The sequence below is a fragment of the Heliangelus exortis genome, chromosome 1 (assembly GCF_036169615.1).
Source record: "Heliangelus exortis chromosome 1, bHelExo1.hap1, whole genome shotgun sequence".
In the NCBI taxonomy this organism is placed as follows: Eukaryota; Metazoa; Chordata; class Aves; order Apodiformes; family Trochilidae; genus Heliangelus; species Heliangelus exortis.
Window position 1 is genome coordinate 167,617,399 of NC_092422.1, and position 15,949 is coordinate 167,633,347.

The 15,949-nt window shown below is 42.9% G+C and overlaps 1 protein-coding gene across 1 annotated transcript in view; it reads left to right on the forward strand.

The window, feature by feature from the left end:
• The first annotated feature begins 567 nt into the window (after positions 1 to 567).
• Positions 568 to 15,949, forward strand: part of NELL2 (neural EGFL like 2) — a 148,656-nt gene continuing 133,274 nt past the window's right edge. Inside the window, exons 1-2 of the mRNA XM_071733559.1 lie at positions 568 to 1,142; positions 1,322 to 1,450. Of these exons, the coding sequence (XP_071589660.1) occupies positions 1,088 to 1,142; positions 1,322 to 1,450 (184 nt within the window). The 5' untranslated portion in view covers positions 568 to 1,087. The remainder of the gene's footprint in view (positions 1,143 to 1,321; positions 1,451 to 15,949) is intronic.

Genomic DNA, 15,949 nt, shown 5'->3' on the forward strand with positions numbered 1-15,949 from the left:
GGACTAGCAAGGCACAAATGTCATTTGCCGGGGCGGAGAGCATCTTCAGGAGCGGAGCATAGGACACTGTGTTAACTCTCAATTCCTGCTTCCCGCAAGGACAAACGGGAACCCGCGGCTGACAGAGCCTGTGCCGCACGCTCCCATCTTCGTCAACTTCGGGAAACGTGCTGGTTTCTTATCTCCTCCTCCCCGACTTATTTTTATTCGTATTCTTAGATCAGGCTGAGGTCTCGCCACAGCCTGGACGGCATTACCTCTGGATGGTGTTTCAAGCGGTGACTCCATCCGACCGTCCGGCCGCAGATCTCTAGGGACACCCCAACGGAGGGCAGGGATACCCCGGGGGTTCACTCCTTCAAACCCCCCGCCACCGCCCCCGATCCACCCCCTCTTCCCGCCGCCGCGCCCGCCCTCCCTCGGAGAAGCTCCCCGGAGACTCCCCTCAAACTTCCCATCCCGGATTTCCCCGACGGCGGCTTCTCCCTCCCTCCCTTCGCGCCCGGCGGCGGGGCGGTGCCTCCCCCCGGCACGGCCCTGCCCGGCCCGGCGGAGGCGGTGGGCGGTGGGCGGCTCTTGCGGCCGCGGCATAAACCGGCGGCTCCTCCCGCCAGCCCCGCTGTCCCCGCTGGACGGCGGGGAGGAGACCGGCGCTTCCGCGGGAGCCGGGCGGAGAGGTTGCGGCGGCAGCGGCCGGTCCTCTCCTCCTCTCCAGCCGAGGGGCTGCGCCCGGTGGCGGCGGCGGGGCGGGGAGCTGCGGGGCACGGGCGCGCCGCCTCCCGGCTGCCGCGGCCTCGCTCTCTCGCTCGCACGGCATCAGCGGCGAGCTCCAGCGGGGCTCCCCCTGGCTCCCCTCATTGTCTGCCCAGGGCAGAGGGCTGCGCTGCCCACCCGCCCCCCGCCCTCGCCTTTGTGTGCTCCGGCCGGCGGTGGGGCTGCGCGGAGCCCGCCGTGATGCTCTCTGCGGGGCGGCGGGGGGTCCGCTCCTCCCGGTGAGAAGCAGGGAGGGAGCCAGCCTCTGCCCCGGAGGTTTTTCACCCGCAGCAGCCGGAGGAGGGGGACTATGGACTGAGCGCATCGGTGTACCATGGAGTCGGGCATCCGCTTGAGCACGCTCTGCCTTCTCCTCTGCCTGGGGCCAGGTAGGCGGATGCCGGACCCGCCGGGAGGGCAGCCGGGAGCGGGGCCGGAGGAGCTGTGCGGCGGCGATGCCCCGGTCCCCGGGTGGCCGCAGGTGCCAGGCGCGGCGGCGGCGGCGAAGAGGGGGATGCTCGGAAAGTTGCCGTGTCGGCGGGTGGGGTAACGGCACTTTCTGGGTCAGTTGCAGGCTTTGGCGTGGACCCCTCGCTGCAGATCGACGTGCTGTCCGAGCTACAGCTGGGAGGCTCCGCCGAAGGCGTGCGCCAGGTGCCGGGGCTGCACAACGGGAGCAAAGCCTTCCTCTTCTCAGGTACTGCCACGGCCATCCCCAGCCCGCCGGGCCCTGCTCAACTTCGGCGGCCGCGGTCGGACCCGTGCGCCGCGCCTGGGGGTCTTGCCTCCCGTCCCTTTCCCCCCTTCACCCGTTGAGGGTTTTGCCGACTCCTGAAGCCCCCGGGGTCCTTTCGCTGCCCGCTTTTCTTTCACTCTTCTTTTCCCCTTCAGGTTCCCCCTTTTTTTTAATCTGCCTTTCCCCTTCCCCCCCCCCCCCCCCCATTTGACTGGTAGACGCTTAATTAAAGTACAGAAGGGACGAGGATGGCAGATGGCTTGTTTTGTGAGTCGTGGGGTGCAGCGATGAATAATGGCACCACCCACTCTTCTGCTTTACTTGGGAAACGCTAAACATACCCCACTTCCAGCTAAGGAAATGCTCACTGAAACTTTCATGTGAATCGAACAAAATGTTGAAAAAGAAGTGCCCGGGAGGAGTGAGGGAGATGGCTGAAAACACGAAGACCTTTTTAATCAAAGGAAGAGTGGCACCTCTGTGAGCTTCTATGTCATACCCCTCGTGAGAAACAAAGAATTAGTTTGTGTCTCTTCTAGTGCTTGCGATTGGTTTCTTTGTTAATATTTGGAACAAAAATAAAATAGGAGTCTCGTTCCATCTTTCAAAAAGACATTTAGGGGGTTTATTTAAAATAATTAAACTTCCTTATAATGCAATTTATAAAGAGCTGCAAAATAGCTCTCAATGCTAGTTGAATTTATTGACATCTGTTACATTGCCTACACTTGCTTACTTTCAGTGTATTTCTGTATTACACTTTAATAATGCACTGATACCTTAAATGAAGCTGGAGTCAAGAATGCTTTCAGGAAAAAACTACCTGACATAGAGAAAAAAAAAAAAAGCAATCCTAAAAATGGCCTTTAAAAGCAAGTCTCCTTTCTGAAAGATGATGAAATGCTCCCTATAAACATGACTAAACAAGAGCAAGGAATATGGCTTAACATCTGGTGGAGCAAGAGTGAATCTCTGCATCCGCCTGTAGTTTTAAAATAGGGGGGCTTGATTGCTGGCTTCTTGTGTCATGCCAGGAGTTTCAGCTCGAATCTAAAAGCATTTCTAGTGCAACAGGCAAGAGGTTGTGTTTCCCATACAGAAGAGTCATAATTCAAGGGAGATGAGATCTGGAAAGGGAATTTCTTTTTCATGTTTGCATTAATGAGAGAATTTATCAGAAGCTAATAGCTGCCAAAGGCTTTTATTTTTTATTTTTTATTTTTTTTTAAGGTGATCTCTAGTGGTGTTCTTCCCCGCTACAACCAGCATGTGTCACTATGGACATTAATGTGGAAGACACACGGGCATATACGTTTAGGAACACTGACACATGCTGGTTTTAAACATCCCTGGTGAGCTTGTGGCTACAGAGCAGACTCCTCCATGAAGGGGGGTGACTGCTTAGAATGGCAACACATTTGTGTGACTGTGGGCTCCCTGTCCTAAAATAGCTGTAATTTTTAAGGTATGGTTCTGAGTTGAGGCCCCACTGTGCTGTAAGTGCTTGGGGTGAGGGGGAAGTCAAAACTCCCTTTGATTTTGGTGGTAACAGGATTAGAGGCTTGAAAGCATAAGTCTCTTTATTGTATATTTCCCCAGCGTCAAGATAAAAAGATTACCGGGTTCCTAAGGTTTTTTTTTCAAGTTTTCCCCTCTTTCTTTGTAATTATGAGTGTATGGTGTATGTAGTTCCCAAATAAGTAACAAAAGGAACCTTTTGTTTTGTTGAGAGGAATCGGAGGAATAACAAGGAAGAAAATGCTTGGGTCTAAATGGTGGTTATAGCTACTTGGTATCCTTTGGGAATTCTTCAGCTCCCTGTAGGACTGGAGATATTTTTCTGCTAGTGCATGAGATGAATGTTGATTTTTATAGTAAATGGGGTCCTTGCTGAGCAACTATATATAAATGCAACTTAGAAAACGAAAATAGAGAAATTTCCTTTCTTGATCATACCACTGGGTCCATTTAGTATTTTTTGTTCTGCTCCTAGAACTACAGCTGTGGGACTATTACTGCAATGTGTGCCTCTTAATGTATATATTTGCAGTGTGTGAATTTCAAATATATGTATGCCATGACTTTAAATTTAGTTTTTGCTGATGTTTTTTCCTTACTGCAGCTAAGGCTATAGTTATAAACCCAAATATTTTTGTGAAAGGACACAAATAACTTTGGATGATCTATGAACTTAGTTTGGACACTTTAACTTGAGATCCTTTGCCTTTTGCTTTCTTCAGAAAGAAGCTTTTCTAGTATGCCATACATATTTATGACCTTTTAATATATTGCCTTTTTGGTAGACTACATTCTCAAGTGGTGTGAAGCCTTACTTTACATATACTTAAAGCATACAGAAAACCTAAATGCTGTTTATTTTAGAAAGAAATGAGGAAAGTGGCAGGTTGAGCTTCCAACAGGTAACAGACAAAGATATATGGTGGGAAAACTGCACATAAAGCTAAAGCAAATAGTCTCTTTCCTTCTGTTTCTATGTGAAAACTCAGTTTTGACTGCTTAATTAGATGTAGCATCAATTTTCCATATGAGTGTTTCAGCATCTAATTGGCTGTTGTGACAAATTCTTCTTTGCGTAATTGATTTTCAAAGGTGTTTATATTTCTCGTCCATAGAATACAGTGAGCAGTTATTCTCTGGAGGTGGTTTTAGTCTGTTATTGTCCATCCAAGACCGTGTAGATTTCTTTTTATATGGTCCCTGATTTTGAAAGAACTGTAGCTATTTGAATCTTGCTGTCACTTGAGCCTTCTTTTCAAGTACCAATCTGCTTTGTCACTGTACAAACCTTACATAAAGTGTCAGGCTTGGGAAACACAGCTCTGACTTCAGCAGGGTTAAATGCTGTGGACTTGATTTTTAAAGCTTTTTAGGTGCCTGGTGGTATTTGGTTGTAGTGGATACAATGCTGCTGTAACCTGGCTCTAGGTACTGAGCTGCAGGGACTTCTCTTTCTGGAGAAATGTGATTTGCAAAGTAATTGTAAAGTGTTGCAGTGTAGCTTGTGGGAAGATACAATTATGAATAGAAAAACAGGAGGAAGTCTTCCAAACTGTTCATGTTACTATATGTGAACATCTGCCAGCACTTCCTAGCCAACAGCAGATATTATTATGTCAAAATATGTTGAGAGGAAAATTACTTTTCTTCTGGTCAGAGCAGCAGAACAGAAGTCAGAATATCTACACCATAATCTTTTCTCTTTTGGTGATTGTTTGCATAAATCAGTGAAATTTTCAATACCTTCATTTTCCCATTTCAGAAGAGAGATGACAGTAAAGGTAAACCCCAAATCAGATGGTTTTGATTCAAGTGTCATTAATGTATTTGAAGAAGGCTTTTGGAGAAATACCAGTTGTCATTCTCATAATTCTTTCTTTGTAAATATACAGTATTAATGCAATTTGAGGAGATGGGTAGAGATGAAAGTCAGTGTGGCCATTTTCCTATGCAAACATGAAAATCAGATTGTTGCAAGAGAACTTTTTGCATATATAGCTGCAGGGAAGTTTGAAAAGGCACCAACAACAGAGGGTGCTGAGGGCTTTGGATAGGTCAGGATGGATTTAAGTCTATGGTTGGGAGTCTTAGTCATGCACATGCATGGTATTTCAACTTGCAACAGGAAATTGTCATCTGAGGTGTAAGAGTCCAAATAAGTTCTGGAGGAGTAACCTGGTCTCCTTCTGATACTTCCCTAGGGAGCAACCTTTTGTTGCACTCTCTCCTCCCTTTAGATGCTGTTTCCTATATATTTTATAAATAGAATATTTTGATAGTGTTTCTGGATCTTACTTGCTGTTGAGAGCAAATCCTATGCATTCAGGGTATCTTTGCCCAAACAAGTGTATGTGTAGGAGTGGAGACAGCTTCCAACCACCTCCATCAGCAGTGGAGAGTGGTGGTAGTTCCACTGTAAATCAAGCTATGAAAGGCACTGAAAAGGAAAGGTAGGTGATGTGTAAGGAAAGTATATGTCTATCAAAAGGTGTATCTACTCCTCAAAGGGTGGCAAAAGTGTGGGCAGAAGAGTACAATCAGATGGCTACAAGTGCAGGAGTGTGTATTTAAGGAAAACATAAAAAGGGCATGGCAATCATGAAGGTATGGGAGCTTTTGTAACTGAATGCAGAACTTGGAATTTATGCAGAGGATAAGCTGCTTCTGTGCCATCTGGGCTATGTAACCCTTGATATAGTTTTGGATAATATTTAGATATTTCTAGTGAGGGGGGACAGTTCTGGAGGCAAGACCTGGTATCTTCTGATGGGGAACAAGATGTGCTATAAAACACCAAAGAGACTATTTAGCCTGTCAGTGTGATGCATGAAAAGACTCAGCACTACTGTGCTTTGAGTTGAGTCTTGCTGGCAGAAAAAGACCTAAAAGACCTAAAATAGGCCTCTTGACATAAGTGATCCGTTACCTACTGCTGCATAACTGGATCATTAGCCCATTATTTGAAAATGCTAGCAAGACAAAATTAACATATATATTTCTATCTATCTTATGTCCCTTTGGAGAGATCACTGTTTTTTGGCCCATAACATCATCTATGGACATTACTAAATTAAAGAGCTAAAAATAAAGCAGTAAAACTAGATGCAAGTAATCTTTCTCTTGTTATAGAAATAGGATTTACGTTGCCTATGCACATCACACACACTTTTTTCCTTGCCACCTGTCATTGAAACTATGGACAGATGCTTTCTCCAGGTTCCAGCTGAGCCTGCTGAAAATATTACTGTTCCCAGCTGCTTATCACTGCCTGGGAGCTACAGGTTACTATCCCCTCAACATTTCCAGAGCAAGAGATTATATGAATGTTCCCATGTCTGCTGATGGCAAAGTTGGCCAGCTTCAGGAGCAAACCTGGCTGACTGCAGTGACATGGATTAGAGAGTCCCGTAAAATCCCTTTTCTCCAGCTGTACTTGAGACCCAAATTGTCTCCCAGAGGAGCAGTAACAGAAGCTGGGGGAGAGGATGCTAATGTTGCCAACTGGCTTGGCTGACTGCAGAGTGAATACCTATCTGCAGCTTGTTTCATCTTGGAAGCAAGCTGGTTTCTCTCTCAGAATCAGTCCTCAAAATGTGGAACCCTCAAGCGTAGAGGTCATATGGAGATAATAAAAACTCCCAGAATTTTTTGACAGACAATGAAAACCCCTCACCTCCTTAGCTTTTGGAAAGACCGAAATAATTGGGTTTAATTTCAGTAAGTACTGGAGTATTTTTCAATGTTAGCCATGCCTAGTATAAGCAATTATTCCATGATAATGCAGTAGCCAGAGAGATCCAAATTTTGGCATAGCTGGAACAATAGCATATGGCTTTTTCTCTGCTCTTCCCATCCCCTTTCCCCTCTGGCACATTCCAATGTCACCTCTGCACCCATGCAGACAATAACTGCAGTGGAGCCTGGATGGATGTTGGAGGAGAGCCCCAAAGAGCTGGGCTGCTTCTGCTTGGGCCACGAGCCATCCCCTCATTCCAGAAGAGCTGAACATTCAGCATTCCTCTCCTATCAGCAGCAGTAGTAAGAGAAGGTATCTGGGAAACATTTGCTGCTTGAAGAGCATGCCCAAAAAAGCAGGAGGTAGTATGTGACAATCCTGCATCCAGTTCTCATCCCAGACCATCCCAGATGAATTACCACACATGGAGAACTAGAGTGTACTTATCTACAGCATAACCATATACTGCTGAATATTCACAAATATGAATATTATTGGAGACTCTGCTGCTTGCTATCTACTGCCATGCTGGCTTAGCTGTAAAATAGAAGTGGAAAAAATATTGGGAAGAAAATCCTCAGTATGCTGGATTTGTGATTGATCCCTTTAATGGTGCCACAGAGAGTAGAATTTGGAGTGAAAAGGGGGTGGGGACCTAAAATGCAGCAGAAAGCAAGGAAACTTGGGTTTCTAGAAGAGAAAAGCTTGTAATCTCTGTATGTATTCATTAGTGTACGGGTGATAGAAAATAATGTTAAAGGATGACAGAAAATGGAGCTTGTAGCTTCTGGGGATTGTAACTGTTTTAAAGCTAAAAGTTCCAAATAAGTAATGTGCTGCAAGTGTGTATTCGGGATATAAAGCATTGCAAAGGCAATAGAGCAATAAAGTTATTTTAAGTATGGCTCTGAAAGTTATGTCATTGTTCATGGCAAGAAAAGGTATTTTACAGAAAATTTTCTTTTTTTTGTCTTGTATCTTTTATCCTACAGCAGGCTTTATGGGGAGAGAGAAAGGAAGAAAGAAAATAAGCAGAAGTTACACATCTCCTCTGTAGCCTTTGGGGTTTTCTTTGGTGTTTGTTTCTTTGTTTTGTTTTGTCTTATATTCACATCTCTTGCTATGTGTCCTGGTATGGGCTCTTGTTACCTTTCAGAATGGTAGATTCTTAAGAGCATCGTTTCTGGAAAAGTCTACGGTGTGGGGAGAGAGATGATACCTGCTTGCTGGTGTAGGCACTGTCCCTTACCTGCCCAGATTCCATGGGGAGATGGTGCCAAGCAGCATGGCTTTGCCTGGCCTTGGGGAGACAGCTGATATCTCCAGTCTCTGCTACTTTGACCTTTGTGGTGAATTAGTACCTGCATTTATTAATTGGTGAGGATTTGATTCCATGTAGGGGAATGCCAGATTTTGCTGTGTTCTCATGGCCTTGACCTGCTGCTTTTCACAGCCAGATTGCTTCTACTGTCTGCAGTGAATTGAAGTCCTTGGAGATCTGTTTTCTTTTGAGACTTAATTTTTATTTATATTTTTAAAGAGAGTTTGGTTGTTTAGGTTTATTCAAATAACCATTCTCTTATTACAGATTCAGTATTGCCTAAAACAATTCTTACCGATTCTTAACAGAATTATGCCAGAATTATGACAAAGGTTCCTACCTTTGTCATCAGTTCTCTCCTAAAAAATTGCAAGTACAATATCCTTGTTGAGACTAACAGGATCTCAGGGCTCAATCTGGCACATTTGTTGGAAAACTGAAGAGAGTCAAAATGAGCATGACATGGGGTATGTATGGAAGGAAAATGCATGAAGATAGTGTCAGCGTGGTGACATGGGGCAGAGCCCTGGTTTGTGTCCTGAAAAGGGGGGGAATGGTTGGAGGAGTGGAAGTAACATCCTGATCAGGAGCAGCCAAGTGCAGATGGTTGCTCACCAGGCAGCCTCTCCTGGTAGCACAGCAGGGTGCAGTGGTCTCAGCTGAAGTTAAAGATGTGATGTTGACAGCAGGACAGCACCTGTCCTGCATGCCAATGGAAACCTGCAGCATATGTGACCTCAGAAGGGGGGTGGTGACTCTTTTGGGTAGCTGTCAAGCAAGCCTTTGCATATTGCTGAGGGAGGGTTGCATTAGCAAGGGGTAGTGTTGTGGGAAAACGAGGTCTTGCTGCCCCTATGTTATTGTTTTTTGCTGTGACATAGTTCTGTAGTCAAGAAGCGTGGCTGAGACTCACTGGGTTAATGGGTTTTTATGGTTTCTCCCCCCTCACTGCAGCAGTTTCATTCTTCAATGAGGTTTCGGAGAGGAAGGCAGCATTTCCTACACATCACTTCATCTAGCTCAGTCTTAATGTTTGCTTTTCCCCCTGATGTTTGCTTTTAAGATATGGGAAATAGGTTTTCTATGCAACCCAACTTGCTTCCATTCTCCCAGGGCATATGGGTGCCCACTTGGAACTATAACTCCAAGAATGCTTAACTTCAGTGCTTCCACTGTATCTTAAGGGAGGTACAGAACTGAGCTCTTCAGTTATTTAAAATCAGTGGATAAGAGCTGGAGATTATATATAGCTGTCATGGGAAACTCTACTTCCATGTAGCTGCTCTTCAGTTCCCAATATTTTGTTACATTTCTGTCGTGTACCAAGGTGCAGATTCACAGAGCTGTATTCTCCTATCTGCATTGCTGAGGTAGAGCTGAATAAGGGGTGAAAAATTATTTTTCACTGATTTTTTTTTTTTCTTTTCTCTGTTTTGGAAGGTTGATGTTTGGGTTTTTTTTGTTTGCTTGTTTTTTTCTGTTTAGTTTTGTTTTTGTTGAAGCAATTGAATGACCATTGGTAATGATACATACCCATTTCATGATAAATTCCTGCTGTGAATGTTCACTCAGATATTTCAATTAGCTGTTACTGAACTTTAAAAACTTGAAGCACACTTCTAGCAAATATATTACTTAAGCCATGGACCCGTTTAGTGAGCATATGTCTTATTTATTTTTTTTTTTTTCTTTAAACTGTGAAAAAATGCTGTAGCTGTTTTCAACGTGGAAGAATTTTATATCAAAAATTTATCATTATTCATGTTAACATTTTGCTCGCTTTTCTTGTTTTGGTGCACACTTTTTTTGGAGGTGTGGGATCCTAATTTCGGAGAGAAATATTAAAACTGACTTGTGTGTTGAGTTGTCCTGGGAGATGGTACTCAACACTGCTGCTGCACCATGCTAAAGCAATGGACGTGGTATAAAAGGACAAGCAGACTAAACCAGGTTGCTGTAGACCGTGTTCAAAAGAGTTTTAGCAGATTAAAATACTTGCAGCAGCAACAACATTGCCATGATAGATTGTAATGTTTCCAAAGGAGCTATTACAATCAATACTGCTAGTGATCCATAACTGAGAACTCCTTTAGTAGAATTTGAGTGGTAATTTCCCTCTCTAAAAATGTAGAGGGTATATAATAAGGAAAAGACCTCCAGCTGCACAGCTGTTCTCTCTCTTAGATGAAGCAACGTTTATGCAGTTTCCCCTGCACAAATGCTTGTTTAAACATCAATAAGCAGTGGCAACACCCATACTGTTTATCCTAGCAAGAGAAGATAGGATGCCAGCCTTGACTCCATGGCTGGAAGTCTATTGGTCTCTAAATACAGCTACATAATGACCCAGAAAGGTTTCAAAGGAACTTTTATGGGGTTTAGGTCAATATTCTGGGTTTTAATAACTCTCTAGACATGCATTTATGTATTGTGCCATGGTTGTTGCAAAAGCACTCCTAAGATTTCCTGTAATACTGGCTAATGTCCTTTGAACCTGAAACAGTCCAAGCTTTGCTCAGTACCCATTGAAGGAGTGGGATAAACTTGAGGAAAAACCTTGTGTACCCCAGTTGGGGATGCTCTTTTTAAAAAAATCCCTGCATACACTGTTAGCATTTGAAGCATAAGAAAAGTATGCTGTAGAGACAGATGTGGGAGCTTGAATTTTTTTTTCCTTCTTTTTTTTTTTTTTTTTTTTTTTTTTTTTTTTTTTAAACTGAGATTGTGCCTGGGTTATTGCATTCAGTCTGAGTTTCTCCATTCCAGAAAAATATCAATGAATTTCAAGGAGTGGAGAGAACAGCAGCAAACCTGATTATATAGTAAAAAAGGACAGGCTTACTAAGAAAGCTTTTGAAAGAACTTGAGTATGTACAGCTTGTCCATGCAATTGCAAAAGTGTTGTATGATAAGTGTCTAGTATTAGAAGATTGTTAGGGGTTTAAAATGAAGGAATTATTCAGTGTTCAAAGAGCTAGAGGTAAGAGTACTCTAAGGATATTATAAATGGAGAAAATTGTAGATAAAAGGAAACTTTCACAGTGAACTAGTTTAGGATGTGGAATAGTTGTGGAAAGGAAATGGTGGAAATCTCCAGACTTTTGATATTGTAGAAGATAGCTAATCTTTCATAGATTTTTCTATTTCACATTATGTTGTAGCCATTATGTGACATTCTGTTAATATGCTAAGGATGGGGTGTGTGACCCCATAAGTCTTTCTATACTCTGCAAATCTGGAGTTTAAGTGGAATTGCTCTGGTACATACCAGGAGAATTTCAAAGATACAAAGTCACATCAAACACCCAGTACTCATTAAAATCTAACTGGTACCTTTGCATTCTCCCTAAAACTGTTCTTTGGTGCATTAAAGTATACTTTAATGGTATTCAGTTTAAACAAGCCTGAAAGATCAAGGAAACAAGGGCTTCGAAGCATTTCTAATTTTAACTCATCCAAGCTTATAATTGGGCATGTGTTTAAAACCTGTAGCTGATTCACCAAGGCTAACAGAGAAGCATGGATTCCATTAGTACCTGATTTAAAAGATATTTTCTTGCAGGAGAATCTGAACTCTGGTTCTCCTCAGCTTCCTTGGGACCTCTGGCAACTGTAGCTTGAGTCTCTGATATACTTTCTGTCTGTCTGCCCTGCTGGTAGCTGAGCCATGTGTATTATATTCCTTGGTATCCCTTTTCTTTGATGTTCCAGGCTCGAAATCCTTCAGACCTTCTCTTTTCCTGGCATCAAAACATCTATCAAGGGAGTAGAGATTTTTCTGAGGCTGCCAGTCTGGCTGGTGGCTTGGGTGTCTCTGTTCCCCCCTCAGGTGTGGTCCTTCTGCTATTCCCACCTTGCTCCTGCTGGTACCTGACTTCTCTTCATGGTTCAATCTCCTTCCTTTTCCTCACATCTGCTGCTGTTTGCTCAGCCTGCTGCTGGAGACCTGTGGCTAGCAACAGAGTTGCTGGATGTGTCAGGCATGCTTCAGATGTAGTTGGTTTTTTTTTTTTGGTTTTTTGTTTTTTTTTTTTTTTTTTTTCAGTGGTAGTTTTCCCCCTCTGCCTTGCTGTGCTGCTTTTCCTGTTGGGATGAAGGTATGGGTTTTGCTGGAGCTCTCTAAGTTGGTGACTGTTGGTGATTCTGTTGTGTCAGAAGTTAATCTTTCATGCAAACTACATCATTGTGGTCAGCTGGGAAATGAAGTTGGATCTTGTAGTAATAATGCTTTAAGGTCACCATTGTGTTGGATGAAAATAAATCAGCCTTAACACTTACAAGTTTTTGTGAGTTGAAGGCCATCAATTCTAATGTGGGTACAAAACCAACTATACACCAGCCACAGGTGCAGTAAAGTTAGGATGAGAAATGCAAACCATTGCAAATAGGGAGAAACAGATTCTTAATGGGGCTAAAAACTGAACCACAGCTTTGAGCATCCACAAATTATTTGGCCTGGGCTACGTGGTCACAAGAAGGCCCTTCCAGCCTAAATTGTTCTGTAAAAGGGAGACTGCAGGTGGAAGATCATCAGAAGCAGTGTATGGGTCACAGGAAAAGAAGCTTTTGAGAGAAAATGACCTAGCAGAATTTGTGAGTAGGTTTTACAGACATTTGCACAGTGAGAACCAAGTGAGATGTGGTCTACTGTTCAAAAGCTATAGACCCAGCATGATCCTAATCCAGAGGTGCTATGGTGGGTGCTGGTCTTTTATTGTCTGCCATCATATGGTCCAGTTTCCTGTTGAAATATGATATATTTGAGAAGTCTGAATTGTGTCACATCTTCTGGGAGAACAGCAGTTAATGTAATCCAGCTTGATTTACACCGAGCATAATCTGGTTTCATGGTTTATTGGTACTGTTAAGTTTGTACTTTGTTGTTTTCAATTGATTAGACTTAGTTTACCTTGGGTAGCCTGTTTTTTTCATATGGAAAAAGCTGAAAACACTGCCTTCTCCTCTTGTCCCCCCCACTTCAGTGTGACCTGTGTAACTTTTTAAATCCTGACCAAGCCATACAGGTACGGGTTGGAAATGGGGAGTTTTTTTATCAATTCTCATGCCTGCCATACCCTTATGACAGTACCAGTAGGGCTGGAAAGTGATGCCTAATTTTTTGAGTGCTCTTCAGCTTGCATCCCAGTGTTAACAGCATTGCTTGGTGCAATGTTTTGGTTTGCTGTGAGGTCAGTTTGACACAAAGTGCAGCCAAGCAGAGCCAGGTGCCACAGATGGCAGCAGCAAGGAAAACAAGACAGGCTTGATGCTCTCCACAGGTTTCAAGGTGTTCTCAAAGCAGCTTTTAGAAAACTGCTTTGTGGCTAAAGGGGTGTGAGTGTGTGCATACACAAATGTATTTATAAAGCTTTCGTAGTTTTAGTACCTTTTAAATGTTCCTGGAACCTCTCTTGAAATAAGGAAGGAGACAGAAGTCCCACTCTGTGCTGCCTCTGTCCTTGTTCAAACATAATGGGTTTTATAGGAGTATTGGCCCTGAAAAGCCTAAACAACATCATCATAAGTAACAGCACTTCATACCTCCTACAAGGGAGCAAATACAAAGACTCTTCAGAATTTAAAGAGGAATTGAAAATAGTGTTGGAATATAGCCTAGGTAAAACTAGTAATCAAAAAAGCTATTGCATCATATAATTGATAACCTGGAACCTATAAATCAGCAGAAAGCAGTACAATAAGAAATACTTGGGGCAGAACATACCATACAACACACATTTTAATTTCTAAGAGTGGAATTTCTGTAATCAGAACAGAAGGCATCTTTCATATTTTTCACTTTGTTATCATGTAGTAGGTCCCCACTGAGAAGCACCCTCTCTCTTGGTGATAGTATCTAGAATGATGACACAGCTACAGTCAAAGAGAAAGCGTTTCTTCTGGGTGAGGAAGAGTGGTTTTCTGTATCATGCACGCCTTTAAGAATTCCTGGGAATGCTTTTGTGTAGCACTTCTCCCTGTGTCAATGCAGACATTCCTTATATTCCTTTCAGAAATGTTCAGGAGTGCACATTAATATGTTCTTTGGCAGTTTGGTGGGAGTTGTTTTAGTAACAACCTGGTGTGGTGGGATCTGTACTGTTTGTTAAGTAAATCAGCTGCTTCAACTTCCTGTGCTAAGAATATAGACTTCTTATCTGGAGCCTACACATTTAAAGTTCAGGTTTCTTATCCTTTCATTTGCAAAAAGTTCGCAAAATTGACAGAAATATAATCTTGTAGTTAGAGCCGCTGGAGTCTTTCATGTGCTTTTCAACTTCTTTACTTATTTTCTTTTTGTCTACCTAGTCCAAAAGTCAATTAATCCTTGGTCATGAGCCCTACACATTTTTGAAGAGTGCACCTGATTTGTTGCAGTGCAGCCAGGCTGCATTACCTTACAGTAAATGGCTTCCACTTTGTAATTCTGGGGTAAATTGTTTCTTTGTTGAAGGGACTACAGGCAAAAGGAGGATAAGAGATGGCTAAATGTCTTAGCATTTTGGTCTGACAAGTTAAGCTGGAGACTTAGAGAGCCATGAGACCTGGTTCTGATGCTCAAATGGATGTTTATAGAGGAGTGAACCTGCCACTTGATCTCTCTGCATATATTTCCTGTATTGTATGGATCTACAAACCACACAAAGATTTTTAATTTCTATTTTAATTACATATTACATATTACAATAATTAATTTTGGTTGGAAAAGATCTTTAGGTCACCCAGTCCAACCTCTGAATTGCAAGCTTCATTTGAATAGTTGACAATTTTTAATGTTCTGCTAGCTTAAAAAAACCCCAAACAATCAGACCTGCCCTGCTCCCCAAAAAATCAACTTAAGAAAGCAAAGATGCTTAAGAAACCAAGCAAAAATTCCCTGGGGACTTTTACCATGGAGAAGAAAACATCACAAGCAAAGTGCTTTGAATGGAATCATGATTACTTATGCAAATACACAAACTACTCCCAATTACATAAACAAGTTAGGTCATTAATAATGATTTTGTTATTTCAGACCAGAAACATTGCAGCTGTATTCAAGAATATTTGTCCATATTCTTGGTACTTTTTCCACCTTTTGTTCCACAATGGAATTGTGTTCTCAGCGGTGTCAAAATGACTTTAAACACACGAGTATGTAGCTTGCAAGTGAGCCAAGTGGCCAGAAGTGCTATGATTAAAATTTGGGGGGGCTATAAGTATGAACAGTCAGTGTAACTGAGGGACAAATGTGTGTGTTCAGAGATGGGTCCTTTTTGTATTCTTCTGTCTGTGTCAGTCCGTTTTGACCTTTGGGATTTTGCATTTGGCTTATTCTGGAGGAATGCCCTTGCTAGGTGACACACCAAAGCTGTAGCTGACATTCAGAATAGAGAAAGCTATAAAGCAGAGGCAATTGGAACCTCCCCAGATGCTGCAAGAACAAACTGTGACATTTCCCCCCTTGTTTTCATTTGATTTAATGATTTGGCTTCAAGTCAGTTTTTGTTTCAATTGTTTAGTTTCAGCTGAAGTGTGTTTTGCCCTCCTTTTTTTCTCCTTGCCCTCCATTGCTGTTCTTTCTGCAGAAGTCCTTGTTGAGCTGTTTCTTTGATGAAAATGGGAAGGGAAGGACTGAGAATTTGTGGTCACTATGGTGGTGTCTAAACTAAAAGGGCAGTAGGTGGGTTATCCTCCCCTAAAGAGCCTGTGGGGCATCCCAAGGTCCTGATCATTCAACTTGGGAGATATCCTGAAGTCCTTGCTCCTGGCACTCGTGAGGTTTTGTTCAGGTGAGACCAAGTTGTACCCAATTTATAAGGGTATTTGGGAGCGTAAAGGTCTAGATGTACCCTGCTAGATCCTGATGGATGGTTGGATTGTAGTTCCAGTGTTCACCCTCACCTGG